This window comes from Fistularia commersonii, chromosome 20 (genome assembly GCF_037954325.1).
Source record: "Fistularia commersonii isolate RoL2024-O1a breed Wild chromosome 20, RoL_Fcom_v1.0, whole genome shotgun sequence".
Taxonomy (NCBI): domain Eukaryota; kingdom Metazoa; phylum Chordata; class Actinopteri; order Syngnathiformes; family Fistulariidae; genus Fistularia; species Fistularia commersonii.
The window spans coordinates 8418983-8439997 of NC_141303.1; the positions used below are offsets into that span (position 1 = coordinate 8418983).

Below are 21015 nucleotides of genomic sequence, written 5' to 3' on the forward strand. Positions count from 1 at the left end.
CGAACTTAACTCCAACCATTAAAAATGTTACCATCTTTAAAAAATATATTGATCTTTTTAATGGTGGTATCTATACAAGAGCAGGTCTTAGATCTTACCAAAACAGTAAAAAATAGCACTTAAACCTGTGGTTTGTACTTTTTCTTTGGAAGGCACCTTATCACTCTCTGTCCTATGAATAATGCAGAGCAGACAGATGTATGAAGCCGCAGTCTGCTGGCACCAGACATGGGGGTTGGGACAGTCGTCACACCTGGATGGTACGACTCGAGACTCAGAGATTTGTTTTTTGTCTGACCTTTTTATAAAGAGACCTTATTTTCAGTGTGCTAATGGCAATTACCCCTGCTGAGATGGATCTGAGCTATTCTCTTGTCTAGCACATTCAAATGTACTGCAGATTAAGAAGGAGAAAAATGAAACAGCAAGCTAATTTGGCTTTTGGTGCAATCACCAAAAATCTGAATGTCTGTGATAAAGGCGAGGGATAGTTTAAAAGTGAGTGTTACAAAAATCAAGCAAGAATAAAATATTGCAACACATAATATTTTTTGTTTAATTTGCCCTTAGTCATTGCTGCTAAATGTAGTAAATTTTAAACCAAGTGAAATCCCCAAATCAATACAGACCCATGACACAATGTTTTTTATAGCTTTCTTTGTAGTTTGGTAAACAACCGTGTGTGTGTAAATATACTGTATACAGTATTTTTATGTGAAAATACACAGCTTCAAACTCTTTCTTTACCATGGCAAACATAGAATTATCATTTTTTTAATTGGTTTCTCAATCAGAATACAGTATTTGTTCTGGCTTTTATCCTCTCTTCTATGATTATTTGTTGTCAGTTAGTATCAAATAGATATGATATTGTTACTGTGTTACCCAGGTTTCCTGGTTACTGAGAGAGATTAAAACAAATTTATTCCTGGCATAATACTCTGGGAACTATAAAAGCGCGCACACATACGTAATATGCATAATCCACCCTTAAATCTTTGGTATTCAGCTCACACTGTGATTTTCTAAAGACTGTTTGGAATTTAACTGACAGCCACACAATTTATTGCTGGAAAAAAATCCTTCATTGCATTCCTAGTGAAATGAGCAACAATTTTTAATAATACAAGACGCAGCAGTTTTTCCAATGTTAATCCCCTTCCCTAACTCATTCTCATCTTGTATTCAATTTTATGGTATAAACTCTATTTTTGACCTGATCAGTTCTCAGTTTTATGTCTGAATAGCAAATAATATTTACAAGAAATACATTGAGGAACATGTTACCTGAAGTAGGAGACTTGCAGCGGTCCTCTGATGTTGCTGAGCCTTCATTGATGTCACATAAACCTGCAGATCACACAGTTCAAATCATTAAAATCAAAGTGAAGCAAATCAAAAAGTAACCGCTGCATGGTCATTATCTGATATGAATTTGCTTTCTTCCTTCCACCATACATGATCACTTTATAGTGACCCTGGCTATCAGGCTATAAGGGATGTTAACAGATTTTGGTTGGTCAACAGATCACTGTCAACAGTTGAATTAAACGTGTGAAGCAAATCAAAAAGTAACTGCTGCATGGTCATTATCTGATATGAATTTGCTTTCTTCCTTCCACCATACATGATCACTTTATAGGGACCCTGGCTATCAAGCTATAAGGGATGATAACAGATTTTGGTTGGTCAACAGATCACTGTCAACGGTTGAATTAAACGACAAATCAAGTCAAATAAGTCAACAAGTCAAAAAGCCATCAAAATAGACTGCAATTTTTTTTTAATGTACATGTGCACATGACTATGTGAGGGTGTGTGTGTGTGTATGTGAGAGAGAAAGACAGACAGACAGACAGACAGACAGACAGACAGACAGACAGACAGACAGACAGACAGAGAGTGCGGGAGAGAGACATTGTCCTGCAAGGCAAAAAGACAAGCAGGCAGCACAGCAGTCCCTGTTGGCAGGGAAGCACAGCTGGACGCCTGATTGCTGCTCACTCACGCCAGTATCTGACAGGTGCCAGCCCACTGCTTACCATCCAGTGACACCAGATGCTCTGTGTGTATTTACATGTGCAATTGTTTGTGTATATGTGAGTATTGGCATGAGCCTGTGTGTCATTTATTCCATGTGCATGCATAGTTACATAGCACACTTGTGCATAAACACTCACAAATCCCTGGACAACAGCACACTTTATCTATCAGATCACTAAAATGTCACTGCAGCATCATCAATGAAGGTGCAATTTCATCACCTAACACATGGTGTCAATGTGTCCTTGCAGAAAGTGTGCAACTATATTGTATTATAGCAGTGAAAACTGCATTGGCAATGTGTACTGTGCTGAGACAGCTGGTGTCTGAGAAAAGGAGAGACTAATGAGAGAAAAAATGAAAGTCAAAGATAAATGAATTAATATTGGTTATGGCAAAGTTTTTCTTAGCTTGGGTAACTATTCAATCATCTAATTTTATATGATTTAGTTCTTTCTATTAGAAAATATAAATTAACTGTATTTCATGCTTGGATAAGTTTAAACATTGATACACTGTGTTGTGACATTACTTGTTAAATCTGGTTCTATTAACTGACCTCCAGCTGCACCAATACATCTAGTTCCAAAAGTCCTTAACTGACCTCAAAACATATACCTGGCTAAAACCCAAAGGTTTATACTTTGGACAATTCTGGAGTAATTTAGTGACATAAACGAAGCAGTTTCATTTCATTGATCTTATAATAACCAATAGATAGTATTTGCATAAAGAATTCCATGCCTCAAATGGAGTATGTCAACAAAAATTAGTTATACAGGAGGTAAAAAGCGACTTTAATTAATGTTTCTACACTAGAAGAATACAACTTTACAAACAATGTTTATGTTCAAGTTTTGTCATACCATATTTCAGATTAAAACTGGTAATACTTCAAAGTGTAAATGGGAAAACAAACAAACGATATAAAAAATTAAAAACCCTTTTTGTGACCAGACATCTAAGGCTCTTTTTTTTTCTTTTTTCTATCAATGCAGTTTTCAACCAGGTTGCTGCTTATAGCATTTATATATGATTTAATGAATTTGCTCCACGGATTATGCTGCCACACTGGCACAATAAACCCCATTCAGCTTCAATCAGTGCCCATTCCCATCCTCAGCAGTTTTATACTGGAAATTCCCCATAGCCTATTAGAATTGAAACAGCCTCTCAGATGAGAGGTAAACATGTTTAAGGAGAGAAGTTAAGTCCACGTCCCACAAAAAGATTTAACAAAAAAAAAAAATGAGCTGGATGACATTGAACCTTTTCAGGTGATTAGCTCTAGGCATCTGTCAGTTTCTTCAAGAGCTGTCATTTCTTTGACACTCCTTTGTTGCCACATTTCTATCCTTGCAACAACTTCCACTATGAATTGTTGAATTTTTTATGGGCGGGTAAAGAGAATTACAGTTATAATTATCATTATATGAATTATTGAGTTAATGTGAGGATAAGAATGCTATCATCATACTATTTATAATAATCTTGGCAGAAGATCATTTGCGGTGAAAACAGAATGACAGATGTTTAGTTGTGTCAACAAAAGAAAACAAGTCAGAAGGTATCCCTTAGACCTGACAGTCTGTTAACGCCTGGGAGTGTAGAGTCTACTCTTCTATCTACTTAAGTGGTGCTACTAACGTAGTGCTGATGTATGGTTTTGGTACTGTTGGTTGTTGTCCATTTACTTATCTTAAAACTCTAATAATGAGTTAATTCCAAAGGCTCTGACATGATTCTGAGCTTTTAAAAATGGTCTCCCTTCAATGTTTTGGTATACTTGGTTGTTGTCCAATTTCTTATCTTAAAACTCTTAACTATGGGTTCAATTCAAAGGCTCTGACATGATTCTGAGCTTTTTAAAAAAATTGTCTCCCTTCGATGTTATCATGGGAATTCGGAACCTCTGAATACCTCCAGAGGCCTGCCGCGTCTTTCTCGGTGAACGAGGTTGTCTCTGGTAAGGGTCATTGGAGCTGTACAGCTCAACCGTCCCCAGGTTGAGCACAACTGTCTTCTGAATGTAGTCCACAACTGCCAGACCGTTACTGTTGCCAAACACCACTCTGAGGAAAAGCGACAAAGTCAAGAGAAACACACAAGTTACACAAGGATGAGGATTAAGGAACAGATATTAAAAGGAAGAGGAGATATGATATTAAATCATGTTGATCATCTTAACCCTTGTGCTGTGTTCGGGTCCGTGGGACCCTTTTTCACTTTTTTGTGTGTGAGTGTGTGTGTGTGTGTGTGTGTGTGTGTGTGTGTGTGTGTGTGTGTGTGTGTATGTGTGTGTGTGCCCATAGACCCAAACACCACACAAGGGTTAACTCTCATTGTGTTCAAGTAATGCCAGCAGAGCTCACATCTTGATATGACAGGCTGGCCTGCAGAATGGTTACTTACACATAGTTTCTTTAATTTTCCACTTAATATGAAACACGTAGATATTCAAATAATTGTTACTTTCCCTGAACCAAAAGACTAGCAGAATAAAGACTTTTATCCATTTTTCATCGTGTCTGTACTTACAGGCCATAAGAGGAATTGAGTGCCAAACTTGTAATCTGCTGAGGCTGCTCTCCGCTCACCCATACTAACTGGACCACCAAATCTACCTGGTACCCAGGAGACTGCTTCAGAGGAGTACTGCGCACTCTGGAGAGGAAACAGTAGAGGGGAATAGAGGTGAAAAGAGTTCCCACGATAAACAAAGGAGGGAATGAAAAACAGTGTGAGCAAAGCCAAAATAAATGTTTACAAAATCAAAATGACAAGTAGGGCAACTGAAATTTTGAAGCATTTTTGGCTGCTGAAAGTGGCAACAAGGGGATGATAGGAAAGCTGTGGCTGAGTATGCTTCAGGCCCGCACTAAGTCTTTGCAAGAGTGCTTGAGGCGAAAGGCAAAAGCTCTTGTGCGGATGAGTGTCTATGGGTATCTGCTCAAGCAATCCTGATGCTTGAGGGAGTTGAAGTGTTTTTGTGTGTTTCATACTTGAGGCAGGGCATGTTGCCTCCGTCTGAGTTGTTACTACTGGTAGAGGGGTGTGACGGTGGCCCACTGGTCTGGGGGGAGGCGCCAGGGGTGGGGTGTGCCGATGTCTGTTCCACTCCTCCACCACCTCCGTCTGGAGACTCCATATCATTCAGCTCATACTGCATTCGCACTTCTAGTAACTACATTAGAATTGTGCACAAACAAATTTGAAGAAGAAAAAAAAAAAAAAAAAAAGCAACTATTTTAGGTGTAAAAACAGATTACTAAATTGTGAAGCCACAAAAGCATTTCCTACAATAATAAGATAAGAAACAGAACAAGATCATAAGAAACATGCAGCAGTGAAAAATGTCAACAGGAATTCATAGTCACTCCTTATTAGAATGCACTTGAAATATACTTCAAGTTACCATTGCCTTAACAATTGCAAAAAAAAAATATAGAAACAGTGAAAAAGGGCCCACAGAAATTATGTTTCTAAAGGCTAGAAGTTCCTTGATTTTGCATTTTGTCAGTCTCATAAGCCAAGCTGGCATATTGCATAAAACAGTGCTCATCTCTATATTATATCCCTCTCCCCCTTCACCTTCATTTCTATAAGATTAGAGTTAGATGTCTGACCTTGTGTAAAGCATAGCTGTGTTCCTAATTACAGCTTGCTTCCACTGACTATCATGTCATGATCCAAATCCTTATCACACACTGGGAGTGACACATGACTCAACCTTTGCAGTCGCTGAGCTCGGGTACAAAATATAAAAATAGCTGATTGTAGCCATAAAAAAAATCTGGTTTTCATCCATATTCCTCTGGAAGTACTGTGATGTGGGATAATGGGATATATTTGAGCATTAGTTTTAGTTCATTTAAAATTTAACGATTTTGTTTTAAGAACTCACTTTCTTTTGAAGGAAGATAATAATTGGACATTTCTAAAATAGGGGCCGTTATGTGATTCATAGAGGAAGCCAGAAAAAATAAATAAAAATCATTAGCAGACCTGCAAGGAAAAACACATCTCATTGCCGCCCACATACTCTGATTGACAAGTGACCCTGTGAAATCCTGTCCAACAACTCCACAGAATGGCTGCTCAGCACGACTAATTTTGCCAGTTTTAAAGAGTCACTGCTTGTGCTTGAATGTAACAAGCCACTTCTTCAGCGAAAGGAACAGGAACTGCACATACATAATACTTCTTACGTGTAGAATAGAGCTGTGTGCAAACACATTTCTCAATATACTGAGTCATACCACACCCCCGTAAGTCACCATCAAGGCAGATTAAAATGATGGCCCAGCTTCTTTCCTGCTCTGTCTGTTGGCATGGCAACCATTCTGCTATTGACTTGGCATAACTTTGAAAGCATATTCGTGTATGCCACAACATATTAAAACAAGTGCATTTTGAGATCAGTAAAAAATATAAATATATTTCCCTTTTTATATGTTTGTATATGTAATTCACAGATGAAAAAGTGATAAAACATTATAAATGTAACCTGTTACCTACCTGCACCACCTCAGTTGTTACTTCCAGCTTGCTGAAGCGGTAGATGATAACGTTGGCTGACACCCCGGCCACACACAGCATCCGACTCTCAGGGCACCAGGCCATGATTTGAATGGCAAACGGGTCTTCATCTGACACCTCTGTGCTGCCCTTGTCCTCCTTGGACCGGTTTCTGTCAAACACCTTGCCTGTTTTGAGTTTGTAGAGCACCTGGAGCATTACTAGAAAAAAAGGAAAAAACAGACTGTGGTCAGTTTCACTTCAGAGATATCGAACAAACACAGATATGTCAATCTAGAAACAATTTTGTATTTTCAGTAATACTGATATTGATCTCCTTGGGAAACAATTAATTAACAACATACTAAGATATGTGATCAAAAACAAAAACAAAAAAACACCTTAAAGCTGATTTTACAGACTCTGCAGTGACAGAGCAAGTCCAATATGGTATTTCCTGAAGAAAGAGTCTGACTATCCAAGCAGTAATTGCACGGTTATGGCGAACAAGTGGTGAAGGCGACTGCACTTGTCGGTTTGTGGCACAGAGGAGCAAGTGCACAGGGATTTTTAGAAGTTTTTGACTGTAGATGTTGTTCAAACAAGCAAAGTTTATAAGTATAAAATTTGCAGATGCCATCAAGTGCAGCTAAAAAAAACAATTTGCTCTCACTTATAATATATGAAGGAATGGTTAGGAGCTGTGTTTCAACTAAAAGTATTATTATTATTATTATTGTTATCATTATGATTCATACCCCCAGATTAATTTCAAAATATCTAGTTTCTTATTATACATTTCTCCTTTACATCTTAAACCTGTGTATCATGCCAAATGTAAAGATCAAAACAGTTGTCATTTTTGGGCATTCATTCATATAATTTTTTGAGTCGAAATTCCAAACAAAAGTATTTTTCTGTTTCATAAAGGGTTCACTACTGAGGTGTGGTTGTGGATTCATTAGCAAGAGAAGAACCATCCATTTCTAAACCTAGTTGATTTTTGGCATTTAAATGGTATCAGACTAAACCCTGTCTTGTGTATAAATGGAATAGATGCAAAACAAGCCTATGAATCATTTAAATAACTTTTTATAAAATTAATGGAGTGGATGCACCCAGAAAAACACTAGCCCTCTGGGCTAAGCACTGATGATAGAGTGTTCAAACATAGTTTTAAATTTTATTTTGAGTCACGTGCGCATATAAATGAACTCACTTGCAGAAGCATCCCAGAACTTCACAGTTCCATCAGCATGTCTGAAGGAAAGAAATTTGTAATTTATAATAATAAAAATGAGATACGTTTGAAAAAGACATTACACTTTCTGGAGACTGAAAAAAATACAGCTTCAACAAACAAGCTTATCAAAACAAAATTATGAAACAAGATATTTCACAAAGATATGTAACCAGGAAACAATCATACCTTATACATTTTAATTCTCTTTTTAACATGGCTCCTTTCTGTTTAAAATGAAAAAAAGGTTTGTAATTGGAGGCCTATTCAATTTTTTGGACAGCTTTGGAGTATACCTTAGCTCCCAGAATAGCTGCATTCAAAATTTCATCATTAAGACAGGACAATGAGATGATGTCTGGCCATGTTCCCTGATCACAATGCCTTATCTAAAATGTGAATAAAATACAAACCAATCAATTATGTTTTTATGTTTGCTTAGACATATAGAGTTATCAAAGCAATTACATTTAACAGACCAATGTCAACTAATGTTAATCACCTGAAATAACAGAAATATATGAATCAAAAGCATCAACTACATCATTTTCGTCAAGTTTCATGTGGATTTGCTACCAGTGAACAGGACATCGAATAGTGAGGGCATGATAACTTCTTGATAATTTGCGACAATCGAACAGGATATCGAACAATGTGTGTATGGTAACTTCTGAATGCCTTTAATTGGATGTTAGGGCTAAGCAAAATATTTTGCAGACAGTTGAACCTCTAAGGAATGAGAGTAATAACTGGACTAATGGGAATTTGGCATACAATTTGGCATCCGGATGTGTCTCTGTTAGAAACATGCACACAATTAAGATATCTTAGGCCCCACAGGTAATATTTTAAGAGAAGCCCTTGAGAAGGCATACATAAGTGGTGAAGAAGTGAAAGTAGATGAGCTGCATCAAGATCACAATGGTTACAGAATCCGTAATGTCATACCCTGTGATGATGATCTCGGAGTAGCTTTGTGTGCCTTGACCCCAGTTTCCACCACTGATAGGCCATTCCTCCATAGAAAACAGACACACATATCATATTAGAGTAAATGAGGGAGTACAGGAGGAAAAACAGTTATGCCAAGAGAAACACTGAGCTTTGTCAACAAATATATCTTAAATCGACCCATATTCTCTCCCTAGTTTTACCACTACCAACAAGGTCTGACAGGTGATAAGTGTCATTTTCACCATAACTCATCTATATTGAAAGCTTTGGATACAGATTTATTATTGTGGTCCTATAACTTATCATACCATATATAATAAGACAGCTCTACTAGTACCTTTATCCAAAATTTTGCCCCATAAACTGATGTGTAGTAAGTAATAAAAAGTTAATAGCTGGTAACCAATACAAGGGTTTGTCTCTGTGTATTACAGGGCAGAGCAACTGGCTCCCATTGAATTTAGCCAAAATTAATCTTGTTTGTGTTTGTTATCTCAACATTTACTATCATCTTTTTATTTCGACGATCAGGCAACTTCATATAATTTATTTTTTCATTTTAGGCTTGTAATATTGAAAATGAATAAGTAAGGGGTTAAGTAACTTATTTCATGTGCCTAAATGAGTGTGCATTTACACCTGAGTGTGCTTGTGTGTGCGTTAGTGAAGGGTTCGGTTATGAACACGTTGACACATACAAAGGTCATCAGGATGACTCATAGTGATCTTTAAATAAAGAGCCCTCCCGCGGGTCATCCAAGCTTTTGCTTGTCAAAAAAAAGAAAAAGCTACTGCAGCAGCAAGGTGGCTGGTTTGGGTCAGTACATGCTGACATTTCAGACAGAAAGCATGAACAAGGCAACAGGGAAAAGAACATAGGAATACGCAACGGCCGGTGGGGGAGGTCTGTCTTAGATGACATAAGGATACGCTAAATGAATGAGAGGAGAGAGTAGGTGTCCAGAGGGAGCAGGCAGTGATGAGGTAATATGGCATTGCCATATAGTCTATTTAGCCTCACAGCAACATTGAGAAACATTTTTGAGTAACAGTGACGCAAATGAGCCCAGGATGCAAGATGCATTCATATTCAAGAAAGCTAAATCTTTTTTGAGAGTGAAATAACTATTTGGTCCTACTGAATAATAACTTGACTGAAATTGACTGGAATGTTCGCACTGACACTGTAAAACGGGGAATGTGAAATTTGAATCCATAGCCTTGTGCAGTTCCGTTGGCATAATATTTTGTTTGGCTTACAACATTTACATGGGTAATTTTGCATTTTTGCTCTTATAGGTAACATGTTAGCTCGCTGTTCCTTCAAGGCATTATTGTTATTCATTTTGTTATCAACTGTTATCATTCATTAATCTTTTTAAGGCAGGTTTCTTCAGAGTTAGTATTCAGAGTTCTGCGTACATTCAGTCTATGCTGAATACATTCATTGTATTCAGAGCTCAAGTTCGTCTCTCTGCTGTCTATTTATTTGTTTGATGTATTTTGCTATTTTCTTATTGTCTCTCTATATTTATATTCATATTTATTGATACTATAACTGTTAGGTTGCTGTGACAAAAGAATTTCCCCTATGGGGATAAATAAAGTTTATCTTATCTTATCTTATTTGGAGGAGTTGATACGTGCAGCGTTTTAAACCTTTTACTGCTTTCTTGTATAAAGAAAAATACATGATGAATGACTTAACTAAGTATCATGTCAAAATAGGTTTTAAGAAAAGCTCGATTAATTTTCAAAAGAGTAATTTATTAGTTATTTGGTACATCAGCAAAAGGCCGAATTGAACTTGAATTTTTATGGTATTCACATTATAGCATTTATAAGAATGCAAATGCAGTTTATTAAATATATTTTAGTTGGTAGACAATTTGTAATACAAATGTATTTTATCATCACTGCGGAGTCATTTTCTATAAAATATGTATGTAAAATGTGTGTTGCATCTTTAATGTTTCAGTTAGTAAAAAAAACAAAAAACAGCCATTTTTCCCTTTTCCTCTCTGTTTAGTTGTGATGATTTTTAATGAAAAACCAAAAAGCCATGAAAGAAGATAAAGCAATAAAGCGCAAACAATGAGCTGTAGTGTTTCAAGATAATAAGCGTAATACCCTTTTGCTGTAGCCCTGTCTTTTCTGTCGTGAGCCAACAGAGTAAAGTGCAGGTATGAGGTCCACAGGACAGTCGGCAAAGTACTCGCAGCAGGTCACAGGGGATTCATGGATAGTAAGAGGATAGGGGTTTTCAAAGATGGGGTAACTGTTAACAAGAGAGCACAGGTGAGGTCACATCTGTCAAGTTACTGTACAAGTCGTGTTTTATGCTTGATACAAGCTGGCTGCCAAATTCATATGCCATATATTCCAAATATAATCTCTGGATAAGTTTATAGCATGATATAAGTGGATATCATAATATGGTTGAGAAAATGAACGATAAGAGGTCAGTATTAGCCCGCATGAGAGTAAAGACAGTGATTAGAGCCATTACATGAAGAGCTGCTCACCCATTTTGTGCAAGGTCGATCACCACTAAATCCTTTTCTAGAAGTACCACCACAGCATAAGGTTCCTGAAAATCTACACAATGATTTAATAAAGTCAAGTTGACCTGTCCAAACATACATCATTTTTAGCTCATCTTTGAGCACAAAAGTCACACAGTTGCTTAGCTGAACTGGTCACGCATTTATTAGTCAATTATGATTTTATCACTAGTCTAAGCTTACCAATTCTTTTTTACTGATGTTGTGAATAAGGTCAAACACCAACATTTTCACAGAGATCAACTAAGAGATATTATTCACAAGGGCCGATTAAGCTTTTTCCGAGTATTTTTCCAGATATAACAGTCATTTAGGCCTCACTGTATGAAACAACACCATTTGCTGAGACCAATCAAAAAAAGTATAAATCCTACATGAGTACCGTGATGTAGCTTTTAGACAACAGTATGTTGTGTTAGACCAAGACTGATATACTTTGACAAGTCTTGTCTTTACTGAGGTTCTCATGCTATCTCTGCAAGGATAATTTACAAAGTGCTCATATCCGGCTAGAAATGGATATTTAATTCCAATTTTTAGTATACATTTTTTCAGGTGGAACAGATAATGGATGAAAATTGCATGGGCAGAAGAGGCAAACCGTAAATTGTCATTATTTCTACACAAACACACACATACATACATACTCTTGAACTGCATAATCCAGACAACCAATAAGGTTCTTGACCAGATGAAATCAGCTGGTTCTGTGTGACATTTTGAAGTCACCACTATGACATGACTCGGTAAACCTTCCTGTAGCCAGATAATGACACACCAGGCTTTACATGCTGGATTACATACAATCCAGTCTCGGTCTGACTTGCTTTGGCTGCTGACTCCATAGTTTACCAAATACGATAGTGATTTAATTTAGAAGAAGGCTATTGTGTACACAGAGAAAATTAAACTGTTATATGCGTGTTGGACAAAGAAAGGAGAACAGGCTCCCTCCCCTTGGGAAATTTCAGACTTATTACAGCAGTACATTAACACGCGGGGGTTGAAAACCAACATTACTTGGAAAAAAAGAGGTTATTGTGATTGGGTGTGACTTTAATATATTCTCAGATGTGAGCCGGTGATTGCAATTATCATATAAACATAACACTTGCAAAAACAATAACCATGTGCATTGTAGCAGCAGAATTCAAATTCAAACTCACCATTAGGATATGGTGTCTCACAAAGAGTGAGGAAATCTACTATGGGGTAATCCATCTCCAACACAGCTGTACTCTTTCCATGCATTACTGTTAGACAAGGCCGTCGGCCCACTGTGTCATAGGACAGACCACCAGACAATATTATAAAAGGGTCCCTAAAGTAAAAACACACACATAAAAAAACAAGTAAGGATGGACATAAAAGGTCCCAGACGGTTTATCTGTACATTTTTCAATTGTCACAGACAATACCAGAATTTAAAAAAAAAAAAAAATCACCAAGAGCATACATTAATAAACAGTTCAATCACAGTTCCCAGTTATTAGATTGTTTCATAATTTTACACAGACAATCTCCAACTCCCACCACTGTAATGCTTTGTTTGATTGAATACTTCATACATAGAGTACCATCGTCGAAAAGGAACGGTGTGTGTAAGTCTTCTGATGGGTAAACAGAGACACGAAATAAGAAGTAAGAAGGACGTTGGGTAAAAGTCCTGGATATTAAAATGTACAGTGTGCCCCTTAATCATGAATCTATGCAAGAATCTGATGGAAATCCAGTGGGAGAGAGAGGAAAAGTGTTGAAACTGAGATAGCTGCTTTTTCTGGGCCGGCAACTTCAATACCTCCAAGTCTCTAAATCTAGGCAATACAATTTTAAACTTTGCAGTGACCTTGAATGTGTCTATGCTTTAAATGTATGCATCAAGCAATGCCATGCACACACACACACACACATACTCACTCTGTACTCATCCGTAGTCATACACACACACACACACACACACACACACACATATACATACACGGCATATATATATATATATATATATATACATATATATGCAATGGAGAGGAAAGGAGACTTTACCCAATTCTCGTGGTTTTGTACTCCACTTTGAGTATGGGTTTACAAGGCTCTGGCTTCTTTCCATCCTTGGGCTGTTTTCCTAAAATAGAGCAAACAGAAGGTTAGTTTGCCAGTTTGCCCCTTCTTCAACCCCTTTCCGCCTTTACACTGCCCCATCTTTTGTGTTTTGTTATTTTCCCTAGGAGCTACAGTTAAAGGTCTCTCCAGCATCATTCATCAGAGAAGGAAGATGCAGGCAAATGCAAAGAAGGTGTGACAATGCTGGATGATTTACCATCTATGCAAGCCTCAAGGGTGGCCTATCTAAAGTAAATGGACACATTCATCATATGCATACCAACCTGTACATATTGTGTAACAGAGTGCACACTATTTGCCTGAATATATCGAAAATTATTTTTATTTAAGTGCTCCAGTCAGCTTATTTGTCTGAGTAATAAATAAGTACTTTTTAAAATTGTCTAACAACGCATATCCATAAAGACAGTTAAAGGAGGACTTACGCCTTCCTATAACCTGTCAAAGGAATTTGTATAATCGCCTATTAAATACCAAACTAATTATGCAAGCAGCATTGGGGAGAAACAAGTAATTAAAAAGCGTGTGTGGCGAAATCCTTTACAATCCCACACACACACACACGCACACACAAAAACCCAGTTCAGGAACTGGTAAGAACTTCTTTGTTTCATTTAATTCAGTTCTTTGTTCCTCCTTCTGACTGGCTTTTTCCTGTCCATTTGTCACATTCACCCACTGTACTTCTTCCATGCTGTTCATGGAGACTGACAGTCAGAGTGCTCTATGGGGCGAGTGGGTATGCGGGGAAAAGTAAGAGGGATATTGATTAAAATATGTCTGCAGGAAATAAACATAACACATGCACTTTATGTTTATGCGTATACAAATTAAAGCAAACAGACACAGTATAATTGAATTGACAATATTGGTCTGAGTGAGAAGCGGGTAGATGACGACAGAGCATGTAAGGAGTGGGACTGTCACAGCACACAATTGTAGTTGAAGGCATTTGTAGTGAATGTTCAAGGAATTCTCAAATGAAAAAAAAGCAAAAAAAGAAGCAAGAAATAAAAAATGGATAGAGTTCCATTACCTGAAACCAAATTTACCACTCACTAACTTTTTAAGCAGATTCATAAAAAGGCTACAGTTAGTGCATTTAAATCCTACAGAAATATATAAGGTCAGTGGTTGACAACTGTTTTGGATTATGAATCCTCAGTGGAAAGGAAAGTCTACTTCTATCCCCTGAAAAATAGTGATTTGCTTGTTTCTGACAGTTCCACCCGAAAATATCAAAATGGCCACAGAGATAAGGAACATGAATAAAATTTATCAAAAGCAACATTTGCAGAAAAGGGTTAAGAAGTACCGCTACCGGCAAGTATTTACTGTACTTTCCAAAACATAGCAGTTGAGCATAGAAAACACAAAAACATTAATTGAAGATGTTTGTTTTTTAAACATTACAAACATTGAAAAAATACAAGAATACCAACTGATTCCATTACAGTTCTTTTGTTTTGGGATAACAGTCTACAGGAAGGCTATGTAATAGTTGCATATTTGAGTGGGAGTAACAGGAGCATTTGAAAGGCATGTAATGGAATGATAAGCAATGTTTGTTTACAAATATATGACCAATTACTCGGAGACTAAAAAAAAGAATAGCTAAAGGTATTGCCGTTTCAACTTTTGTAAAGATCTATTTCTTATCAGGCCCCGGCTTTAATTTATGTGCTAATATTAGTTGCTACGATAAAAACTATGTCAAAGTCTCCCATTGGGCACAGAAACAATTACTGAAATATTTGATATGAAAACTATAAGGTGCTGTTCAAAACAATATTGTGAAAGAGAGCAAAGCATATCACTTAGAAGGGCCCTGCTCAAATATTCTCGGTATGAGATCTAAAGTAACTTCTTGTTTGGTCATCTCCACCTACTTACCATGTGGGGTGATTGTCTGTAAGGGTTTGCCCTGGCCTCTGATATTCCATATGGTCAGCGTCCCATCTGAGTGACTGCAAATGAACTGCTTGCCCTCATGATGCCAGGCAACTGAGTGGATTGCCTATGAAACAGTCAAGATCAGAGAAGGGAGGGGTTTTGTCAGTGGTTCAGCAAGGAGAAACATTTGAAATCATTTTTTGTGTGCCATAGATTTAAGGTTTTCCTTGGCCTTAGAATACATTTGTTTGTCAAACATAGTTGCATTAAATAACGCACCACTGAACAGATGCTGACCATAGGATGAAAGAGCACTTTATATGGCATCAAGTTCATGCATTGAGGCATTTTTATATTCCATTTTTTCTGAATGTTGAAAGAATATTAATCCTGATATATTTACAAGGTCATGTAAATATTGGTATATGCATGACATTTATAAACATTATTTTTTTTATTTTATTTCAGCCATATATATTTACAATTCTGGATTCAGTTATTCTTGTTCAACTGACCCTTTGCCCAAGTGTGTGCTCCAAATGTAGTCACTGATAAAACACAACAAAAGTATCTTTCATTCATCTTGGTTATGCTTCACTTACAATGTCATTAAATGTTGATTGCAATACTTGACAGCATTTACTCTTTTCATTTCCAATAAAAGAACATCAAACTAGTAACAGTTCTGCACAATGCAGGAACCACTCATATGCACAAACAAGATAGAAAATAAAATCCCCCAAATATCTGTTGCATATAATTGCTATTAGATGTCCTTAAAAATAAATATCTTAACCCAGTGAAACCTACTTTTTGACATCAACTTACCAAGAGGAGCTTCAACAAAAATGTGACACAATGGGCTCAAAAGGAATTAAACAAGGTTTACCTTTTGGATTTTTTCAATCGTATACAAGTTGTTTTTGTTTGAATATATCATTATTATCATCATTATTATTGTTGTTGATGTTGTTCTTGCTGTTATAATTTGCCAGAGTGCTTGATACTACATTCCACACAACCTCACTGATTCACAGCAAAACAAAAATTCACAAGTCTTGATATTCTCTGAAATTAAGGTTAGTATTATTCCATGCCTTTTCTGAAATATAGGATTTCTGCTAGCCTGTTTAGAGAAACTAATTTGATGGAATTAACATTTCAACAGGCCTGCACCTTCCGCTGCAAATGATGCAATTTGTCCCACATCAGTCATATCAGATGAATGATGACCTTAGTCAATGTGAACACACATCTGGTTAAATCAATCTCCGTTAGTTTTAATCACAGTTAATAATTTTGCTTTCAGTGTTTCGTTAATCATAACCAGTGCTCCTTGTCAGGTTCTGAAAACAGAAAATGAGATTATTCCATTTATTGGACCCCTTGGTGACTCACTCTGAGTCATCATAAAAAGGGCCAAAAAAGTATTTTGGAATGTGTTTTATTGGTCATATTTCATCGATTGGCCAGAAATGGAGATATATAGCTGTCTTAATTGAAAAATAAGGAAACATTGATATCTATCTCTATATATATATATATATATATTTTTATTTTTATTTTTTTTTTATTTTTTTTTTTTTTTAGAGTTGCAGTGTTAAGTAGTTTAACGGTTTTATTTTCCTAAATCGTAGTCATATTTCCCACAGGCTCCTATGAAAAAGACGTACTGTTGCAGTGACGCATTATCATTTTATTAACGTTTCAATGACTTGTCTTTCCTCTGAAACATGGCATGACTTCCCCTCTTCCAATTTTTAAGATTTTTTTATTTTTTTTAGTGATACACATTCTTGGAGTTAACTTAAGACATGATGAGTAATCATTTTCCTGTCTTATTTAAGCATACACAGAAAATGTGTCCTTGTGGGCGAAGTGATGGCAGGGGTATGCAGCAGCCCAGAGGGACAAGTAGTTTGTCACACATTTGTTGCCAGAAGTGATTCACCAGTGACCAGTGCCAGGTGGTGGGGATGTAGTTACCACAAATCCCCTGGATTCATTGTGAACAAATGTTAGATTCTGTCAAAATCACATGTACTGTATCATGGATCATTGGAGGGACGTTATCATGTATATTTGAGTCAAAATATAAAATGTATTCACATTTTATAAATTAAGCTTCCATGGAAAGAAGTTCCAGAAGTTTGTTAAAGGGGCTGAACAACCCACAGTTCTACTCCATTGTTACTTTACATGGTAATAGTGATTTACTATAGTACGAGGGAGCAGCAGTCCGGATCAGCCACATTCCTGGCGAAATTAGTGTCAACTGATTGTATGAGCAACTCCGTTCACCTTTTCACTACAGAAGTGTAGAGTGAATTGTAAAACCCTCTAACTCATACTACATAACTTTCGCTTTCTAATAATAGGGATGAAGGACACCTTAAAATTCTTGTAATATGCCACTTTCATTGACTTTCTAGTGTCAGATAAAAGACAAAAAATGTATATTTCTCTAAATGAGGTAACAGCTACTTAAATTACAAAGAATTTCAAACCTTTCATATATTCTATGGCCCTATTACCTCATTCATCCAACAGATGAGCAGATGACAGAGATGCTGAAATCCACTGTGCATTGTTCAGGGAGCTGGGAACAATGCAATGTACTTAATTGGAAACTAAGTAGGGTAATTGAAGTACATGATATTAATCATACCAAACAATACAAATTAAAAAAGACCAATTTCACAATTTATTGCATTAAAATTGTTCATATATTGGTCTTTGGAGGATGATAGAAGAGTCCCATACAAGTAGGTGCAAGTGAACACACACAGACACACATACACACACACTGAAATCTGCTATAGAGAGTAGACAGACCTGTGACATATACTTGCACATCATAGACCTAATTAGAAAAGCTTCTCTCAGCATAGTGTCACACTGGGACACGCGTACACACACACACAAACAGACACACACACACACACACACACACACGCATGCATGCTACAGAGTCAGCCGAAAGAGGCTTAATCTAGAAAACAAGCATTTGGGGACAAGCATGTCAACTTCCATTTCCATGAAGCCATTTTTTTTTTTTTTTTTTTTTTTTTTTTATGAAAAATAAAATGTTTTTATCTTGGTGTGGCATTTGTTATAGAAGACCTGAAAGAAACTGAGGCTTTTTAATCAGCTGATTCCCAATTACCGGGAAGACTTTTTCATATATATTTTTTGTAATGAATCCTCACCATAGGGGCAACAAATTATTGTAATTTCCCGTTTTATCAAGATAGCTGCTATTATGTGCTATAGATAATGAGTAGTCTAAAATCACATAGTCTCATGTCATATATCAGTACATTTACAACAATCAATAATTAATATTGAGTAAAGAATTATTCATTTAAGTAGCATAATGAAACTGATCAGCTAATTATTGACAGTTTATACATTTGTCACTCGGAGAATCTCCAGAGAAATCATGGGTTGTCTTGATGTAGCTTCTGTTAACCTCTGAAAATAAACTGCAGCAACCTTAGCATTGTGAGGAGTCTTCTCCACACTAAGACCGACCACCATATATAAAATTATATTCCATCCACTAATGGATGCTGCACCAGACTTGCCAAATGACCCATCAGCTATGAATATTATACTTGTTTCTCTGTCTTTCTGTGTCTTCAAAAGGTCTTAGGGGGAAAGAGAATACGATCTAATGAAGTCAGGCTTGTGTCAGACAGAGTTAGCTAATAATTTCTAATGTTTGCTTTTAATCTTCTTTGACAACCAGATGGAAGGGATTTAATGCACATGAAAAAATTAGACTGAGTCAACAGACCTGTCTTCCAAATAGATTAACATGGGAACTTTCTGATTGCAATGTCTGTCTGGACCTATGGCCTCAATGATATCTTAAACCCAAGAATTCCCCTGAAGCCCCAAATGTTATATCTATTTGGACAACTTGGAAGTTAAGTACATTAACTGGTGTGGCACTGTTGTCTTTTTAAATCATGACTGATTTTCATCATAATTCTTACTGAAATTCATATTCATGTGGACATTTTTTTTTTCTTTTTAAGTAGTATACTTTTCTGCATCATTTACCTTTGTTGTTTTACATGTAAATGAACTTAATTTTTAAACTTTTTTGCAGTCACAAAAAAAGAAATGATCAATACGATTACCAAACATCAATAGTTACCACAATACAGCCTGTAACAATGAAACCATGGAACAATATACTTCTAAAATAAAAAAATCTTACTGTAATATTAAAATTGGGCAATACTGTGGCACACATTAAGGGGTGTGACCTCTCAACCCACAGAACTACAGAATTTATATATATATGTGTGTGTGTGTATGATACATGTGAATGTATATATGTATATATGTATACATATACATACATATACATACACATATACATATATACATACACATATACATATATATGTGTGTGTACATATATATGAGTATGTATATGTTTGTATACATATATACATATATATGTACATCGTATATATTACGATATATATGTATATATAACATAAAATGAACTATTCAATTTATTCATCTTGAAGCGAGCTCTGTGGAGAGAAGAAATTGAGACAGAAGCCTTTCTCGCTACCTCTGATTTGATATTCATATAGCTAATCAACTAATATTCTATGAATGACCAGAAGACTTTTGGTCGAGTGCAGTTTAAGCACTCCGCTCTTTGTCTTAACTCTATGTGTCTGGGAACCATTTCTGCTGACATTGCAATAGATTTCATCAGCACTTACAGGTCACTTGTTTCAGCAAATCCAGCACGCTCTATTATAGTCAGAAATAACAGTTCTGCTATAAAGCTTACTTTCACATAGGTCAGTTTTATTTGTTGAATCAAAAGCGGTTTGGTATCAAAAACAAGACTTTTTGTTTTCTCTAAAACTCCACATTTTTTCTAAAACCCTACTGCACTTCAGTTTATTTTAATGCCTTGGAGTCACCCTTTTCCTGGAAATTATTACCACAGTTATGGTACAACAATCGCAATATCCTACTTGTGATACAAAACAATGGTCGTACCTTGTACCCTTGCAGGTTGGTCTGGCGCCACTTTAGCCAGAGTAATATCCTCAAGACATTTCAAAAGAAAAGATGGATGTGAATTGCGTCTGTTTTCACTTTATATTCAAGTCAATAGTGAGCGAAATGAAAAACGGAAGCCTCCACCCAGCCCCCACACTCTCTCCTGAGCTGTCATCCACTCAACCTTCAGTCTCTGGAGAGATGTAACTACAGGCGTTTGGAGACAAGAGATGAGCTCCTTTGGGGGATTCAATACTAGAGATTGTAATGCCCTACGAGCAGCGGGAGGATATTAGTTTATCTGAGAGGAGTCGCAAAGGCAGAGAGTGAGAGCATGAGCAAGGTACATACTAAACAAAAAATTCTCCTCTGTATTTCATTTTGAGGTAGTCCTCAATGACATCAGTTCTTCTAGTTTGTACAGAGAGCTGCAATGAACTGACTGGCAGAATATTATTATTGCCCCATTATCTTAGGTTGTTTAGTTCTGCTTCAGAGTCAAGCTGACACTATGGTATGTTAAATTTCCATCTTTCTGCGTGCATCAGTTGTATCTAGTTTTATCATTTAGAAGACAACACTGTCATACACAATGGAATGAAAGAGTTGGGACTAATTTTTTGTAATAGAAGAGGAAAACAT

The 21015-nt window shown here is 36.5% G+C and overlaps 1 protein-coding gene across 3 annotated transcripts in view; it reads right to left on the bottom strand.

Annotated features, from left to right (window-relative positions):
* stxbp5a (syntaxin binding protein 5a (tomosyn)) overlaps window positions 1–21015 on the bottom strand; it is an 87668-nt gene that overhangs the window by 11467 nt on the left and 55186 nt on the right. For all 3 annotated transcript variants that reach the window (XM_086166943.1, XM_086166941.1, XM_086166940.1), the window contains exons 8-19: window positions 15334–15457; window positions 13363–13441; window positions 12486–12640; window positions 11281–11353; window positions 10886–11033; window positions 8750–8817; window positions 7781–7821; window positions 6562–6782; window positions 5046–5227; window positions 4582–4707; window positions 3964–4115; window positions 1288–1350 (exon numbers count right to left, since the gene is read on the bottom strand). In XM_086166943.1, coding sequence (XP_086023069.1) covers window positions 1288–1350; window positions 3964–4115; window positions 4582–4707; window positions 5046–5227; window positions 6562–6782; window positions 7781–7821; window positions 8750–8817; window positions 10886–11033; window positions 11281–11353; window positions 12486–12640; window positions 13363–13441; window positions 15334–15457 — 1432 coding nt within the window. The remainder of the gene's footprint in view (window positions 1–1287; window positions 1351–3963; window positions 4116–4581; window positions 4708–5045; window positions 5228–6561; window positions 6783–7780; window positions 7822–8749; window positions 8818–10885; window positions 11034–11280; window positions 11354–12485; window positions 12641–13362; window positions 13442–15333; window positions 15458–21015) is intronic.